The 18,905-nt window shown below is 45.5% G+C and overlaps 2 protein-coding genes across 16 annotated transcripts in view; both read right to left on the reverse strand.

The window, feature by feature from the left end:
* The window catches only part of LOC310700483 (homeobox protein Hox-D3-like), a 150,508-nt gene that overhangs the window by 68,225 nt on the left and 63,378 nt on the right, over positions 1-18,905 (reverse strand). For 4 of the 15 annotated variants that reach the window (XR_014522619.1, XR_014522620.1, XM_083490180.1 and 1 more), the window contains one exon: positions 146-1,465. The exons of the other annotated variants lie outside the window; for them this stretch is intronic. Coding sequence is in view for 2 of the 4 variants with exons in the window: in XM_083490180.1 (XP_083346306.1) it covers positions 580-1,465 (886 nt within the window). In the remaining 2 variants the exon portion in view is untranslated. Of the gene's footprint in view, positions 1-145; positions 1,466-18,905 lie in introns of those variants that run through there. 15 annotated transcript variants of the gene reach the window in all.
* HOXC5 (homeobox C5) overlaps positions 1-18,905 on the reverse strand; it is a 75,287-nt gene that overhangs the window by 12,440 nt on the left and 43,942 nt on the right. The window lies entirely within an intron of this gene.

An 18,905-nucleotide genomic window follows, 5' to 3' on the forward strand; every position in this document is an offset into this window, starting at 1 on the left:
ATTGGGCAAGCTTGTAGCCCAAACATATCTAGAGGCATAATCAATTATTACACAAACATACTGCTTCCCAGCACGGGTTTTCTGCAGGGGGCCCACCAAGTCTATTCCCCATTTTTCCAAAACATTTGCGTCAAGAGGTACACAAGAGCGTACAAAGTTCTTTACACTTTGGTGCACTTCAGGCCAGTAAAAGTACTGGCTGATGCGTTCCAGGGTCTTCTGTACCCCCAAGTGGCCTGCCAGACCATCATGATGGGCTACGTCCAGTACCTTAGCACGCCTTGACCCAGGAACCACCAGCTGCAAAACAACGTCTTTGTCTTTGATCTTCTTTGGCCAGAACTGTCTGTACAAGAGCCCCTTTTCATACAAGAAGCGGGCGCGCCTCTTTCCTTGGGGAAGGCTCTCCGCAGCGTCCCAGCAAGCTTGCAAGGAGGGATCAGATCTCTGCTCGGCTTCAAACAATTGCAAATCCCCCAACACAGCGGAAGACCCAAGATTTTCTGAAACAGCAGGGATACTTTTCCAAGGTTCCTTGGGCTGAAATGCAGACCTCCCTTTCGATCCCAGAGCCATTAGTCAATTCCCAACCGGCTGGCTTTTGTTTCCCAGATGAGGCCTGTTGAGCCTAAAAGTCTCAGCAAACTGTACGGCTTCCTCAAGAGTAGCAGGGCTTTGGTCCTTCACCAAGCTTGCCAATTCCGCAGGCAAAAGGCGGTTAAACTGCTCTTTGAGCATCAATTGTTTCAACCCTTCAAAGGTAGTTACATCCGCTGCAGACAGCCACAATTCAAAATTCTGTGCCATTTTAGCAGCAACGAGGGTCAGGCTTTCAGCTGAGGCAGCTTTATCAACCTTTCGGAAAGCCCGCCTATAGTCCTCAGCCCTCAAACCATATATTTGCAAAGCAAGGCGCTTATAACGTTCATAGTCCTTAGCATATGATAAGGGTAACTGTCCCATTAAATCAGCCAGTTCTCCACTGACTAGGGCTCTCAGAATGGTCATATACAGTCTTGGGGGAACTCCAAATTTTCGACAACTCAGTTCAAACATGGTAAAATAATACAAAACGTCCATGGGAGGTTTATAAGCAGGGAAGAGGCGAAAATCCAAATCCCATATGCTAAACTCACGAGTCGCGCATCTCAGGGCCACATCTCGCAGTTCCTGGTCATGGCTGTACCTCGGGGCGGGGTGATAACTCGGTGCTTGTCCCTCCAGACGCCGAGGTTCCTTCTCCCCATTCACGCAAGAGGGTCCGGAGCGTGGCCCATAGTCCTCTTCCTCTTCGTACTGTTGAGCTGACATCCTAGGCTCCCAATACCCTTCTGACAAGCAGACTCTCGTTGGACTAGCTGGTCGATAAGCAACAGGTCCACGATTCTCCTGGGGTTGACGCTCCGACTCTCGGTAGTCACCTGCAGCCACTGCACGGACCTCCCTTGGGCGTCTCAGCAGCTCCCTGTAATCAGGGATAATATATCTGGTTTATAAGAATAATGAAGGTGGGCTGATGTGTTAGAAAGCCTTCTAAATAGTATGTGTTCACTGTAAAACTTGTAAGCAGATCTCTGCATACATGACTGGGGTCTCTTGCTGCCTGCATAGCACAACTGCACCACCACCACAGTGTATGCCTCTTCCTAGAATCACAGATTTTTAGAGTTGGAAGGGAAACCAAGGGTCATCTAGTTCAACCCCCTGCAATGCAGGATACTTTTGCCCAATGTGGGGCAAAAACCAATGATCCTGAGATTAAGAGTCTCATGCTCTACCCACTGAGCTAGAAACAGATGGAGTAGTATGAGTGCACTGGAAAAGGATACTTTGTACTGTACAGCTAATTTTCCCCATATGCAGTGACTAAGAGGGACCCAGTGAAAATGAAATCAGGCTCTTCTGTTATAACTAATAGTGGTTTCCTTGATTTTATCTGGCCACCCCTAGCAGTGAGTAACCGTGTCACCCTCTAGGGAAAGCTCGGTGTGGTTTGTTGTGGTCACACAACTGATTGTGTAATGTACTGGGTCTTTGTCCATGGAGTTTCTTGGCAGGGATGCTGGAGTGGCTTGCCAGTTCCTGCTCCAGGTGGATCACGTTTAGTCAAAACTCTCCACTATGACCTGTCCATCTTGGGTGGCCCTGCACAGCATAGCTCTGAGTTATTCAAGCCCCTTCACCACGACAAGGCAGTGATCCATGAAGGAGATGTATGTATCTAGTGATGTATGTAGTGGTGTATGGAAGTGAGAGCTGGACCATAAAGAAAGCTGATCGCCGAAGAATTGATGCTTTTGAATTATGGTGCTGGAGGAGACTCCTGAGAGTCCCATGGACAGCAAGAAGATCAAACCTATCCATTCTTAAGGAAATCAGCCCTGAGAGCTCACTGGAAGGACAGATCCTGAAGCTGAGGCTCCAGTACTTTGGCCACCTCATGAGAAGAGAAGACTCCCTGGAAAAGACCCTGATGTTAGGAAAGATTGAGGGCACAAGGAGAAGGGAACGACAGAGGAGGAGATGGTTGGACAGTGTTCTTGAAGCTACCAACATGAGTTTGACCAAACTGTGGGAGGCAGTGGAAGACAGGAGTGCCTGGCGTGCTCTGGTCCACGGGGTCACGAAGAGTCGGGCACGACTAAACAACTCAACAACAACAACAATGTAGTGGGTAGAGATAGTGACAGGGGAGGACTGGGTTCAGATAATTGCTCTACTATGAAGGTCACTGGTTAGCTGTGTGGCAGCCACTGTCTCTCAACCTGTGCATGGCACAGGATAAAGTGGGATTAACCCCATATATTCTACACTGAGTGACTTCGAGGAAGGTACATAACATACAAATGCAGTTCATCCATCCATTGCCACTCTAAAAGGAACAGCCAGGTAACTGCAAAATAAAATCATGATGTGATAGGAACGTGGGTTGTATGAATCCACTTCAATCTAAATGATAATCAGGTAGTGTGAACTTTTTGAATACAGTGGTACCTCGGGTTAAGTACTTAATTCATTCCGGAGGTCCAGTCTTAACCTGAAACTGTTCTTAACCTGAAGCACCACTTTAGCTAATGGGGCCTCCTGTTGTCGCCGCGCCGCCAGAGCACAATTTCTATTCTCATCCTGAAGCAAAGTTCTTAACCCGAGGTACAATTTCTGGGTTAGTGGAGTCTGTAACCTGAAGCGTATGTAACCCGAGGGAACTGGCGGTTCCCTCACTGCGAGAAGCCAAGTTACAGGGAACCAGGCAGAGGGCCTTCTCGGTAGTGGCTCCCTCCCTGTGGAATGCCCTCCCACCAGATGTCAAAGAGAACAACAACTACCAGACTTTTAGAAGACATCTGAAGGCAGCCCTGTTTAGGGAAGCTTTTAATGTTTGATGTATCATAGTATTTTAATATTCTTTTGGAAGCCGCCCAGAGTGGCTGGGGAAACCCAGCCAGATGGGCGGGGTATAAATAAAAAAATATTATTATTACTATTATTATTATTATTATTATTATTATTATTATTATTATTATTATTATACCACTGTACAGCCATGCATTAGCCCTTTTGAAAACATTCCTTTAATCCAACAGAGAAAGGTAAAGATGCAGACAGGGGAGCAGGGCCAAGCAGGTTCAAATAAGAAAGCAAGCACAAATAGATGGCAGTAAAATGATGCAACCATTTGGTTGATAGTGTTCAAGGGGAGGGGAGATCTCCTCTCACATCACTCAAGGCAAGCCATACTAGTTTAAAAATGAGGGAGAGAGGGAGAGAGGGAGAGAGAGAGAGAGAGAGAGAGAGAGAGAGAGAGAGAGAGAGAGAGAGAGCATTATATTCCAACTAATGATCTTGATCTGTGAGTAATAACTATAGGCCATTGAATGGTTTATATCCTATCTCAGAGGTCAGCCTAAGAAATTTCAGTGGTCCCTTCGTATTTCTGATTGTGTGAACAAGCCTTACAGCATTTTAAACTCTCAAGAGCTGCAGCAGCTCTTTTTCAAAGCAATAGCGTCAAAATGGCTTTGAAATAGAAAATTTGCACATCTGTTGGGAGATGATACCCAGATGCAAATTCTGAACTTCAGCCAAGGAAAAAAACACCATGCAAAGAAGAGCCACAGTTTTTAGTGCTCTGGAAGTGTGCAGAGTTTTAGTTCTGGGTTCACAGATGTCATCATCATTGTTTGGGTTGTTTTAATCATTTGCAGGAAGAAAATGGATATCACCCCAGTCACCCAGCTTATGCATCACTGCACTATACATAATAATGCTTGTTTAACTCATTAGAGCAGGGATGGGATGGGGAAGCTGCAGCTCTCCAGATGTTATCAAACTCCAGTTCCCACCATCCATGAACGTTGACCATACTAGCTGGGACTGCTGGAATTGGAGCTCAACAATATTTGAAGAGGTGCTCGCTTTGGCAACACATATACTAAAATTGGAATGATACAGAGAAGATTAGCATGGCCCCTGTGCAAGGATGACACGCAAATTCATGAAGCGTTCCATTTTTTAAAATAAATAAATAAATAAATATTTGGAGAGCTACAGATTCAACACCTCTTATATAGGGAGTGTTCAGAAGTCTTCAGCAATTCTCATAACAGGGATGTGGGACCTCAAACCCAGGGGCCAAATGTGCACCCAGGGTTCTCTATGTGGCCCTCAGGATTCTACCACGTCCCCACCCCCTCACTGGTCCACAAGGGAATATGACCATCAGGCTGAAAAATTCCCCCACCCATCCCTGCCTTAACATTAGATTGAACATTAGGAGAAACTTACTGATAGGACGTGGGTGGCGTTGTGGGTAAACCACAGAGTCTAGGACTTGCCAATCAGAAGATCGGCGGTTCAAATCCCCATGACGGGGTGAGCTCCCATTGCTCGGTCCCAGCTCCTGCCAACCTAGCAGTTCGAAAGCATGTCAAAGTGCACATAGATACATAGGTACCGCTCCGGCGGGAAGGTAAACGGCGTTTCTGTGTGCTGCTCTGGTTCACCAGAAGCGGCTTAGTCATGCTGGCCACATGACCCGGAAGCTGTTTGCGGACAAACGCTGACTCCCTCGGCCTATAGAGCGAGATGAGCGCACAATCCCAGAGTCGGTCACGACTGGACCTAATGGTCAGGGGTCCCTTTACCTTTTTACGGATAGTTAGAGCATCTTGACAATGGAAGCAATTACCAGAGGGAGGGAAGGGGTGTTCTTCTAGTGAAGCCATCTGTTGAGGAAGCCCTAGCTCTGGATTTCCTGCAGAAATCAGAAGGTTGGACTAGATGGCCTACACAACCCATTCCAACAATATGATTCTGCCCCTATTAGGAGTTGTTGGTATTAACCCTGCAGCACATATTTGGGCAGGGTGGGGAGAGAGAGATAGTGGATTGTCTAGAAGGCTGCCTTGGAAGCAGGGACTTCCTGGTTCATGTCACAAGCAGGGACTTCCTGGTTCATGTCACAATTCCATGCATGTCTATCCAAAAGAAAGTTCCAGCTAAGTGTACCCAGGATTGCTGCCTCACGGAGCAATCCTCTTTACATCATGCACATTAGGAAAGGACAGAGCTCAGTGGGCAGAGCATCTGCTTAGCATTCAGAAGGTCTTGGGTTCAACTCCTGGAATCTCCAAGTGGGACTGGGGGAGAACTGTGCCTGAAACCCCAGAGAGCTGCTGACAGTCCGTGTGGACAGTACTGACCCTGATGGCCCAGTGGCCTGAGCCTGGTTCTTCTGTTTGTATGTAGATGGTGTGTAGGCAGATTCTTCTGTTTGTACGTAGATGGTGTGTAGCTGCCTCTCTGCCAACCTTCATCAGCAAAGAGGAGCACCTCCATCTGGCAGCAGTGGCTCTGTAATGGTAGAGGCGCCACCTTCACCAAGATATTCTGGTAACAGGATATTCTGGGGCAAGGGACTAGTGTGTTTGGACCCAAAGACCATGGATCCCTTCAACAGTCTAATCCTTGGACTCTCAGCTACACCTTCAGCCTGGAACTGGCATAGCAAAATTAAAGGGGCAGGTGGAAAACCCACCTTCCACAACACACACACACAAAGTGCACATCACACATATTCATCTCATTCTAAAGCATATAGATTCATCACAGATAATAACACACTGATAGATAAGAACATTTTAAAAGCTTGCCAGATCAGATGGTGAACATCAATCTAGTTCCTCATTCTCTTTCCAGACCAACCAAATAACTCTAGAAGCTCACAAGGAGGGCATGAAGGTGGTGCCCATTCTCTGATGTGTATTTCAGCACCAGGTATTCAAAGATGTATATTGTCTGTATCCACTGAGGTTCTGTCTAGGTATCATGGCCAATGACAATTGATACCCACTCCCTATGAACATGTCTCACCTTCCTTTAAAGCAGGGATTGGAAACCTCTTGGCTGTGGCTCCTATCAACCCTGACCACTGGCCATGCTGGCTGTGGCTGAGGAGGGCTAGAGTCCAACAACATCAGGAGGGCCACAGGTTCCACACCGCTGACCTAAATGATACCTTAAGGACACCTAGCTAATATCATGCAAATTGAAGGTTTCCAAGTCAACTCAGAAATATTGACCCCCAAACACGTTTAAAAGGCAAAAGTATCAAGTTTTCCCAAAGAAATTCCTGTTTCTGTAGTTTAACCTCTTAGTCACACACACACACACCCCGCCCATATCTTAACAGACAAGGGAAATTGCACTCTCCCACTACCTTATTTCTGAGATCATTTCCCCACTTTTCTCTAGGGCAGATGTTGTTGATCCAGGCTCCTTAGAAGCTTATCCAAACTTCATCAATGAGAAGTTCAAAACTAATGACAACCGGATAACTTGTACACCACACGGATCCTTCCATGTAGAACAAAATTATACGGAAATGTCAGGCAGATATGGTGGCCATCTTTGCATTGCCAAAAGGGAGGACATGAATTTGCACAAATTTTGCATTTAATAATATGTGGGGTGTATATTGTGTGTGCGTGTGCTAAGAGAGAGAGAGAAAGAGAGAGAGAGAGAGGTTTAAATTTAGAAACAATTACTGTAATTGAAATAGAACTATGACATATCTCACCATAATGGGGAATATTGACCAGGTGACCTGTGTTATCCAGGTGCTAATTGCTGATGGGCAACTTCAAAGCCCCCTCTCTGATCTCCCTTCCTATTGTTCTTTAACTTTAAAACAGACTCAGACTGGACAGCCCTTCAAAGAGAGGACTCCTTCAAAGAGAAGGCTATAAAGGAGGCCACATGGCCACCCTATGGGCAGGGCAAGTCCTTAGGTGTCAGATTTTCTGGGGCAATTTGAGAATAAGAATTTGAAGATGTGCTCCAAACTGCAACCCAGAATCTTTTTCAAGATACAGTGATTCTATGATGGACATGCAGAGGTTTCACATGGAGACAATCGTATGTAGCAACAGTTCTATGACGACAAGGATTTCGACTCCAAAAATGCATTTCTTCCTTGGAGCAAACTTCATTGAAAACAATGAGACTTATATCTGGGTACACAATTATAGTACTGTACAGTATTGCTAGTTTTAAAAATGACTGATCTCAGTTATGCTCACCCTAATCACTGAGCTTCTCCATAGTTCTGATTGTAAACCCTGAGATAAAGACTTGTCTCCTGCTTAGCTCACCACACATACAGATAATACTCTTGCTATTTAATCAACAGTAGCAATAACACAATCATCTCTGCACTGACTTCCTTGGGAAACACTCATAATCTGATTTGAGGAGCATGGTTGACCCCATCCTGAACCATACTCTGTCAGCCTTTCCCACCATAGCACCATCCATAATCCATCAGCCCCAGTCATCATGGCCAAGAGTCAGGAACTGCAGTTGAAAACATAGCAGTCATCTCACTTGAGGACCACAAGTTCCATAACAGTAAACCCCTTGCTTCTGTTGTCAATAAGCACAATGCTAGATCTCACTGAGTCTCTCACTCCATAAGGAACATTGTGTACACCCAGGATTATTGTGCATCTGTAAACAATCCTCAGTTGTACCTTTATACTTAAAACACATTTACGAATGGTGGGTGAAGAGCTTCTGTGTGTGAGGCACAAATTTAGCAGGTGAAATATTTCCACCTCACTGCATATCCACTGCTAGGAAAACCTTTCCTTGTTGTTCCCCTGACTGCTTGACTGTTAATAATGTTTATGTACTACAGTCAGTGCCATCAATGGCAACCAAAGCAGCTAACAGATAATAAGGAATAAAAACCAACAGCACTTCAAAACAAGTAAAACCAAAGCACAGTCATATAAAACCTGCAAATTGGGCAGTCACATAATCAACCAGTCCCTAAGAACACAGCAACAAAGAAACAAATGCCTTCTCAAATGCAAAAGGTCTAAACTTCTTGTCCAAAGGAGAGCCTTACACAAGCCTCACTGGAGATAGTATTCCAGGGTGTGGGTGCAACTGCAGAAAATGTCCTGCCCTGTTGGGCAGGCTGTAGAACAAACTTGTCTAATTACTGGAATGCTGAACAAGGACTCACCTTTGGATCTTAATAAGCAGTACAGCATACACTCAAATACACCAGTGCCTTGAATTGGGCCTGAAAGCTAATGAGTGCAGCTAGGCTAAAACTGAGTATTTCCAGGGCATGCTCTGAAAGAAGATGAGACTACCACCTCACTGAAGATAAGAAGCTGTGCACCTAATGACTGCCGGAATGGGATGGGTATGAGTTTGTGCCTACAGATCTTCCCATTATGCAGTAGGCTGGGGTGAGGAGAAAAACTGGGAGAGTCTTGGGAACAGATGGGAGCAAAGAAGCAGCACGTGGGATGTGCAGAAAGGGGAGATTAGTGAAACCGAAGAATCAAGAGCTGTTTCCACATGTGTGTCCATCATTTGATGATTAAAAATACCCAATGATAACTGTGTCGGAAATGGGGTCTCACATATGTAATGCCACAGAACTTTCACATCAACTTAGATAAAATGCTTTTCAACGAAGTCAGTTCATACATTCTACTGCTGGTCATCAAACTTCCAGTATTTATTTTTTGTGTGTAGAGAACTCATACATGACATTGTATGATATGAACCATGCCAGAGTCAAATGCATGGAGGCAGGGGATGGGAGAAGAAAGAGGAATGTTTTGATACTAAATAAATATTAGTAGATTATTCTGCTAAGTACCCTCCCCTGCCACCGTTTGTTAGAGCTTAACTTCCTGCTTTCTTCCTTTGTAATAGTTCAGACACTTTATGAATGACCCTAGTGTATACACATAGTAAACCTGATCAAATGGCCCTTTAAATAAATGTTTCCATCATTAACAGAAGCCTGACAGACAGAAATTTACCAGATGAAGCTTTTCCTGGCATGGAGACACAAGTAGTGAGGGCAATAAATCACCTGTTTAATTTCTGGTTTTCAGTGTTGGGCTGTTAAAGGCACAAGTGCTGGGCTAACTGGCAACCATAACCATCACCCAAAATTATTATGGGACATTAGACAAAGCACCTTCTCCCATCCTCTAATAATAGATTAAAACCAAACTCTGCATGGTAACATACATAGAGCTTTAAGGAAAACTTTATCAAAAGTTCAATGAGCCACACGGTCACTGAAAGCTGCATTTCCCTCACACCACCAGGCATGCATGTCATGTCCTGATCTTGAGATGGCTTCTGTTAGGAGGATTGGGTTTATAAAGTTTTGAGACCTGCCTGCAGTTAATTTTATCGCTTGATCTATACTGCAATAATTTTTGTATTGCAATTGCATTTTTATTGTTTATTTTGTATTTCAGTGTACTCTTGGCTAGAGAACTTTGCTTATGTAGCAGCACAGAAGCATCAAGAGAATCTTCTCCCTTCACTGACAGGACTATGGTAGCTGAATCATAGGTGAGAATATCCTGTTCTCTGTGAGACTGTTACAAGTAAATGAGGGTTATATAGTACACCAATATCAGGGACACATTGTGCCTCTGAATACTAGTGCTCTCATGTCCTGCTTGTAGCCTTCCCAAAGACATCTAGTAGGCTAGACAGGATGCTAGAACATACCATGCATTTAAAGTATGTACATTCTCCCACCCCCAAATCCTGAGAACTACAGTTTGTCCCTCACAGAGCTCCAATTCCCAGTACCCTTAACTAACTGCAGTTCCCAGTATTCCAGGGTGCTTAAAATGTATTGTGTGTACGTTGTCCAAATGGGCCTTTGGTTAGTTCTAGCAGGGCACTTCTTATAGTCCATCTCAGGTATCTCAGCATAACAGCCTTGGGACATGAGAAGGGGAAGGGAAGCATTTCTTTCCCCAGGGATCTATAGTACTGAGAGACATGTTTGCAGCACTAGCCAACAATTCTGAGTGACCTCACCAAACTACAATTCCAAGAAATGTTGTGGGGAAGCCATGTCAAATGTTAAAATCACATAAACCCAGATCAGATAAACCCTACATTTCTGTAGTGCAGATTCAGCTGGAGTGAGGGATAGGGATGTGTTTCCTTTCCTTTGGAGGAAGGAAAAACATTATGCACATCCTCTGAGAAACTTACATGTTTATTACTTAAAATATCCATGTGTTACTGAGCTGGGTCCTGCCTGGGGAGCCCTAGATAAGGACTTGTTGTACCCACTTTTTATTTCCTCCCGCCTGATTACTAGGACATGCTCTATGACAACACTTTCTAACCACAGGCTGGACTCTGTCCAGGCTTCCTTTTCGCGTGTGAGTGTCCCATAATAATAAGCAGCCAGGCTGCAGGGTCAATCCATAATGAAGAGTTCCCATTGGTGAAAACTGAATCGTTTAGGGGAGCAATGGAGAAGAGGGAGAAGCGGCTCCACTAGCCAGTGACCTCTGAGTGCCCTCACTTAACGAATTCAGATAGACAAAGCCACAGACTTGTGTGTGTGTGTGTGTGTGTGTGTGTGTGTGGCTGCAGTACAACTGACCTGAAGGATAACATTTAAGGAGACTGACCAGAGCTTTTACTAGTGACAGCTCAGCAGCCCAAACTAAAGAGAAAGAATGGAGTCTTGCTAAAATTTGGAGCGAAGGAAGGAACTGTTTTGAATGCATGCCTCCAGAAAGGTTGCGGCACTGTTAAGTGTCGTCTTCTGCTGGCCTTGCTCCAAGGCGTCGTTCATTCCCAACCTTTGTCCTACCACAAATCGGCAGGCCTTAGTAATCAAAACCCTATTCCGCAATGCTCAGGGGTGGAGAATGAACACAAAAGGACAGCAAGTAGAGGCGCCATTTAAGGAAAGTGATGATCGTCCTTCCCGGCGCCCCCCTCTACTCTGGCCCGTAATTCAGGCCACGTATGATTATTCTTGAATAACACATCCCCCCCCCCACCCTCACTCCACGAAGAGGTAGCCATGTTAGCCTGCTCCGGCACCTTGCATCCGATAGCATAGATCGTGCACTCTAACCCACGAAAGCTTTTGCCATGATAAATTTGCTCGTCTTGTAAGTTGCTTCTAGACTCGTCCTTGTGTTAACCTATATTTTCTCCCGTAGGAAAAATAAGCCTGTGTGTGTGTGTGTGTGTGAGAGAGAGAGAGAGAGAGAGCGCGCACCTTTATCCAACACTTATATTTTTTTGACCTATAGTTAAGACAATGAAGTGACTCAAATGACAATGACTCCTAATCCCTTTTTGTGAACACATATGGTTGTATCGCAGCATTCATGCTCCTTCGTCTTGGATGTATCCAAGAGCCGTTGGTCCTTCCTGGGTCCTGTCCCTACTCTGAAATTGCATCCCTGGTAGAAAGGACAGGGGCTTCCAATGAAGGGCAAGCCTTTCCTGGTGTTATTGATGCCCCAAATGTAGATATAATCAATCAAAGAGCTCCACTGAAGTACATCGTGCTGTTTGGAGGAGGGGTGGCTCCTAGCGCCTTCCCCGTCCTTCCCTGCCTACACAGGCTTGCGAGATTCTGACGAAAGAAAATTGTGGCCTCTCCAGACGAGAATTCATCAGTCTGGAACGTAGCCCTCAGGTGAAACTCGTCTGCCAGCTCCACCAACCACCTCCCCCTTTTTCTTTCCTTAAAAAAGCTTTTGGCTTTGGGGTTCCTTCCGTAGGTTAGTGGGTGGGGCTGAGCCTCAACCTACTGGGAACATGGGAGTTCCAAAGACGTTTAAGCAAGGATTTCTTTCCTCCAACACCCCAACCCGAGAGGTTCAGAAGCTCAAAGTTAAGTTATCAGCCACGGATTTTCAGCAGGGAGGAGTACAAAAAAAATATCCATGGCTAATATTAACACCCATATTTGTGAGGGAGTGCAGTTGGCTACTGACCAATGAAAGATGGGCGCTCTGCGTTTGCTCAGGCTCCATGGCTGAGAGGCATATTCGTATGCTCCAGGGCTGAGGCCGGGCAATCCCGAAAACAGCAGCAATGCTATAGGTAGATAATCACACTATTTTCTGTACAGTCCACTTTCTAAATATATCCAGGATGATCATTGTCTGTCTCTGTCCCTTACAGCGCAATCCTGTCTTCCAGGTAAATGTATATACCTTAGTGTGTAGCACGGCTTGCAATGAATTTACTCCTATTTGAGTGAAACTAGAACTTCAGCCCCTTGATCTTTAATAACCTATGCATTATTTTATGGTATAGGGTCGGTTGGACTTCAGAGACTCGGCTTCTCTTTCGCCCCCTCCCCACTCCTCAGAACAGTTTATGGGTTATCTTTTTGCAGTTATTTGAGCTTTCTGGGTGCTTTGGTAACTCACGTCCCTTTTCTTGTTGGCATCTAATATAATGAAAGACTTGCACGTTTATGGATCTCAGAGTGAAGTGGAGAAAGGATAAACTAAATAAAGTATTCAGGCCAGGTTATCTGTAAAAATAAGGAATGTTAAGTTAACGTTGTTAACATCCTGTTCTATGTTGAAGAAAGGAGAAAAATTGACAGAGAACGCCATTTTTTAGTCAATATTACAATCTATTGTGAAATCAAGGTCGGGTGCCAGACATCAGTGTGGTCTCCGCCTGTCTCCACACAACCTCCGCCCCTCTTTTCTTCTTTTTCTAGCATCCCTCAAGTCTTTAACAGGGTGAGGGAAGGGGGTGAAGTAATCTGCACTTTCGTAGCCAAAGCAAATCTTTACAGTTGTAGGCATTGCAACGTGGAGATCTGCAATCTATCTCAACACACACAGACCTATCACTTTTGAAAATTCTTAGAAAGCATGGGCTGGTGCTTTGGTTAGAATAGAGTCCAGTGTTATGACAGATCCTTTTCGACTTTGTAGCACTTTTCAATGAATCGCCGGTTGGTTTTAAACGCATTTGACACCCACCCACCCCCCAAAAAAGTCATGGGATTAAAGGTAGACATCCCCTAACAAGGGAAATCGCTGTCTAAAAAAAGAGGCGGGATCTTGATCTGCAGTGAGGTAGTTGTGCGTGACACAACTGAGGCTCTACTAGGGGAGACTTGGGTTCAAATCCTGGCACAGCCACAAAATTTACAAGACTCGTCCTTTTCGAAAGTTTATTGAGTGAGCTATTGTCAGCCTAACCCAGTGGCGTAGCGTGGGGGGTGCAGGGGGGCCCCGGCCGCACCGGGCGCAACACCTGGGGGTTAGGGTTAGGGGGCGCAAATCCACGGGTTAGGGGGCACAAATTACTTGCCTTGCCCCGGGTGCTGACAACCCACGCTACGCCACTGGCCTAACCTACCTGATTAGATTGGTATGAGGATCAAAGGGGCCGACCATATACTTTGCCTTAAGCTGTGCAATTGATTAAACTAAAACTTGCCCAAGGCCACTCCAAAGAGCTTCCTACCCGACCAGAAATCTGAAGCTGCTGTATAACCCCAACCTCCTTGGGCTAACTCACAGCTCATCGGCTGACGAAACTGCAGCATCAATAGGATACCAGCGTGAGTGAAGGAGCCCTAACATATCAAACACCACAGACAGAACTTTCAGTGGAGTCAGTCAACTGCTCCTAATCCGTAGTGGTGGTCCATGTGTATGATAGCGAAGTAGGCCTTTTGGGGCAGCCCCAAACTGACCCTCTCTTGTTACCACACTCGTCCCAAATCCCAGCTGGACGCCACTTGCCCTTGGCGTGACCCTGCCCAGAAATCGATATGGTATCTCAGTCCAATGGAGTTGCTTAATTCATAAGAGAAGGCAAATAATTTAGTGAACAGAATAAGGGTTTTAAAGGAGTTCGGCAGTGCTAGATGACCGGTGGTCCATGTGACTAGTTCAGTATTGACCAGACCTCGATTTCAACCCAGCTCTCTTCGATCAGGAGCACAAGCAGTGATATTTGGCCCAGAAGCGATATCCTTAACTGAAGAGAAAACCCGATTCCCCACCCAATCCGCTTAACATGCACCTTATCCGCTACATTATTACTAGGTTTTTCCCATGACAATCACTCAATGAGCGGTAAGTATTGTATGGTGAAACTATCGTTACAATATCTGCATAGTCTAATACAAAAGTTGCCTGATGGTGTGGGTGGGTGTGTTTATACATATAGATTACATATATTTAGATAGGCCTCAAAGCATTATTAATTTCTGCCATCGGTCGACCAGTGTATTAATTTGAACAAAGTCGCATAGAGTTACATTGCAGATCTAAACCATTTTCAAACCTCTTTAAAGTTAATTCCTCAAACTAAGGGGTCCGTAGAAACGATGCTATTTGGAGAAGTTCATAGCACCTGCAGCAGTGCAGTTCCTGGGAATCTTTGGGAGGTATCTTTGGTAATTGACTTTCAGATTGTTAACATTTGTTATGTAGATGTTCCAATGAATGCTAAGGGATGGATGCGTTGGCCTCAACCGCGCATTTACCTGGGAGTAAGTATCCCGGCTGTCAACTGAAGTGAGCTCCGAGTGTGCTCTTGCTTCAGATCTGAGACTGGATCCAGCAAAGCGCGTTTAAATCCCAGCCTCGTCCCGGTAGCTTTTGTATCTTATGATACGACCAAAGAGGTGCTACTCAAAGCACTGCAAAGCAAGCCTAAATCCTATTCAGCTCAGTGACACTTAAGAACATCCATAGGCTCTGGACGCAAGGATCCCGAAGGCACCATGTGCTATTGATTTGAATGACATGCCTTTCCACTTACTGGAGGATGTGTGCAAATCCCATTAATTTCAACGGTACATCAACTTTGCACGGGTCTGGATTGCTCGCATTGCCAATAAAATAACACTGGTTAGGTGTGCCTCATACACACTCACCTTCCCATCCAAATCTCCAAACTGTGCCGATTTAATTTATTCTAGGCAAGCTAACCGAGCTTCCTATCTCAGGCTCTTCCAAACACTAGGAAGCATGTCCCCTATAAATGGGTAGGGTTTACTTCGGCGTAAACGTGCGAGGAATCCGGGTATTCTACTTGAAAGGCCAGCAAAATGACTGTCGTGGAATACCGACTGCCATCGGAATAATAAAGCGATGGGTTTGGTGGTCTGTTTCCCCAGCCTTCAGTATTTGATGATCACCTCTGACTCAGTTCTGCGACCATATGCTAACGTGCACTCTTGAGTTTTTCGAGGTAAGGTCTGCATCAGCATCCTACATGCAGGCGGCATAATTCGGGGGGCATGAATTTGAGGGTAGGGGACAAGGTTTCCTTGGGGCACTAAGGGGGTTTAACTGAAATGAATAGTTATTTCTCTTGGCTTTTATGCCCATCTTTATAGCTTGCTGGCCAAAACGTTGTGACCGCGCTCGAACTCCTGCAGAGGGAATCACCTTTCACCAAAGCAGCGAAAACTGTAAAGTCAACTCGGAGATTGCTCACGAAGGGCTCGTATTTTTCCCTTTCCTTTTTTTTTTTAAAAGAACTCTCTGGCAGGTCGTCACAGAGAATCGCTGCCGGCTAATATCTGCAGCGAGTAACCAGCCAGAGACAGAAGAGAGGAAGACCGAAGACAGATAAGTCCAAAAAAGACTAAAGATGAAGCAATAGCAAAAGCGGGAGGCGGAGAGAAACTGGAAGTGTTTTTTTTATAACAAAAAAAACCAGGGCGAAGGACGGCTGTTCTCCCCATTTGGTGCGAGGAGAGTCTTCTTACACGGCTGTGCCTAAAACCAGGCCGGATCCAGCTGCAAAGGTGTCTCCAGGTCAGCAGCACCCTCCTCCCGCCCCCTCTCTCTGCCCCCTTGGCTAGAAGTATGTGGGGCTCATCCGGACAAAAGGGTCAGGGAGTCGAAGAAGGATGAATGGCTTTTGAAAGATCCAGGCGGAACACGGACAAGCTGTTTCGTAACAAACGTCAGACGTGGCTGCTTGACCCGCAGAGACTAATGGGATTTTAGGAATGAAGAAGGAGCATTTCAGGAATGCCCACCCCCCTTGTATCTCCTTGTTTCCCCCAGTCGGTCTGATCTGATAACACCCACTCTGTGTCTGTGTGGGAGGTAGTATCTTTAATGTAACAAGTTAGTTTGTGGACGTGTGGTCTTCCCCGGCTTCACTGTTTAGAAGGAAGAAGACTTGTTTCCCTCCCTCTCTTTCTCTCTTTTTCTCTTCACCCAGAAAAGTCCCATGCCATCTATCTATCTATCTATCTATCTATCTATCTATCTATCTATCTATCTCGATCGACCGATCTAAAAAGATAGACGCAAGCGCGCACATAGCATGGCAATCGCACTCGCACAGGAAGGAAGGAAGGAAGAAGCGTGTACAGGCCATGCGATCGCAGGCCCTGGAGCTGTGCTTGATTCAGCACACCACGCGGAGGGGAAGGGGGGCGAGTTTCTCTCTTCCCAAACATCTGCAGCCAGACATTTGATTTCTAGAGCTCGACTCTGCCAGACGTTCCCGAGGAGTCTTGCAAGGAATTCCCTGTCCGCAACAAACGCGGGCCAAGCCAAACCTCCACGGAACGTCACGCGATCCTTGCAAAACGTGGCCCAGTAAGTTTTCATAGGCACATCCTCTTGAAGCCCATGATAACTTTTTGGGAAGAGGTGGCTAGAGGGTGAAACCCCAGCCCACTGGATCCAAAGGCACTCGTGCCCAACTGGCACTCAGGACCACTGAGGTTGAATGGTACACAGGGAATGAGGTTGAACCTGGAACCCCTGGACACGGGAGAAAGTTAGTTCCAATGGCATTGACTTCCTAGCAGTATTTATTTTTAAGTGGGGGATTAAGGAGCAACTCTAGCCCATCCACACTGTGGAATTTTTGCCCTGGGTTTTCTTCAATTATGAATTGTTCTTTGCAGTCCTAGATCCAAGTAGAAGGGAGAACATAATTGGATAGCTCAGTTGGTTAGAGCATAGTGCTGATAACACCAAAGTAGCTGGTCCTATCCCCCTATGGGACATGGTTGGGCTAGATAATCCTCAGGGTCCTTTCCAACTCCATGATTCTGTGATGTGTGGATAATGTGGAGGGGAGACCCACGCCTTCATGGAAGGGCCTTAAGGCTAGTTCACACACCTATCACACATCATAGGACTGGTTCACTCAAAGTCTGAAACATCTGGTGTTGCCTCCTGTGTATGAATGGGCCACTATAGATCATATGCCAAACAGAACTTTCCCCTTTCTCCCCACTACCTCCTCTCTACCTTAAACACAATACTTTTCAATAGAGTCAGTTCAGACTTTCACTTACCATGTATCAGAAATGCATGCTAATCAAATGCTGATATAGTAGTAAATGTAGGAACCGCTTACATCTAAGAAAGTATGCCTCGGATTGTGGTGACAACTTGTATCTATGGTTGTGATACCAGCTAGCAGTAACAGACAGGCACAATACAAAATGCATGTTTGTACCTTGCGGTCCTCTCTCAGGTAGACATACCTACTAGTGCACCTGTTTGCTCCTAGGTTAGGTTTAAGGTTTTAATATTAACATATAAGATCCTAAGCAGCTGGAGACCAGGTTACCAATGCAGATCTTCCCAGTTACGGAAATCATCATCAAAGGCCTTCCGGGTTGTGGCACAGCCTGCAGATGGCCATCTGGCAACAACCAGCAAGAAGGCCTGTTCTGCATGGCATCATGCCATACAAACATATCTATACCCTTCTGAGTTTGGGCACCTATGGCATGTAGTCAACAGTACCCACACAAATAGACCATGCTCCTCCAGCAATACTGAGCACACGGATTGATACATTTAAGCCGAAATTACTGGATCGATTTTTTAAAAAATAATATAAGTTTCCGTGGATCCAGGCCAGGTACGCTAGATTTGTGGTGAAAACTACTGTAAAATGGCGCACACATACACAGGAGTGGAGAGCTCTCACTTTTATCTTCTTCCCAGAGGTGGGTGGGAATAGCTTATGTGAAAAATATAGGGGAGGGTCCATTTTAAGATAAAAACAGTATCTTAGAATATCTACTATCTCAATCAGGAAATGAGCTCAAACAGGAAAAATTAGGCATTGAGAGAGTTTCACTCCCGCATTGACACCAAGCAACTTAAAATGCTTAAGTCAGGGAGGATCGTGTCCCGAGACGACCCTAACATAACGTTTGAAGAAACCCCAAATACACACGGCCTGATCCATCACGCTAAAAGTGAAGAATGCTGTCCTAAACACCGTAGAATCTCATAGGTTTCAATGCCATCTAATAACCATCTTTCAGCCTCGTGTAAGTCAAGGGCCATGATCCTGCTCCGTTCCAAGCAGGATCAGACCGATAACCAGACCGATTGGAATAAACGCCTGCTTAGAAGCAAATCCCACTAAGTTTAATGGGGTTTACTCCCAGGTAAAGCTGGTATAGGAGTCCAGCCTAAGCCTCGCTGGTTAAGTAAAGGGGAGGTTTTTCCACAATACTCTGCTTCAAGATCCGGATGCACGCATACTCGGTAGTAAGTTCCCTGGAAATAAATGGGGTTACTTTCCAGGAAACGTGTTAAGAGGACTGA

The sequence above is a fragment of the Podarcis liolepis genome (assembly GCF_965112155.1).
Source record: "Podarcis liolepis genome assembly, chromosome: 2".
NCBI lineage: Eukaryota > Metazoa > Chordata > Lepidosauria > Squamata > Lacertidae > Podarcis > Podarcis liolepis.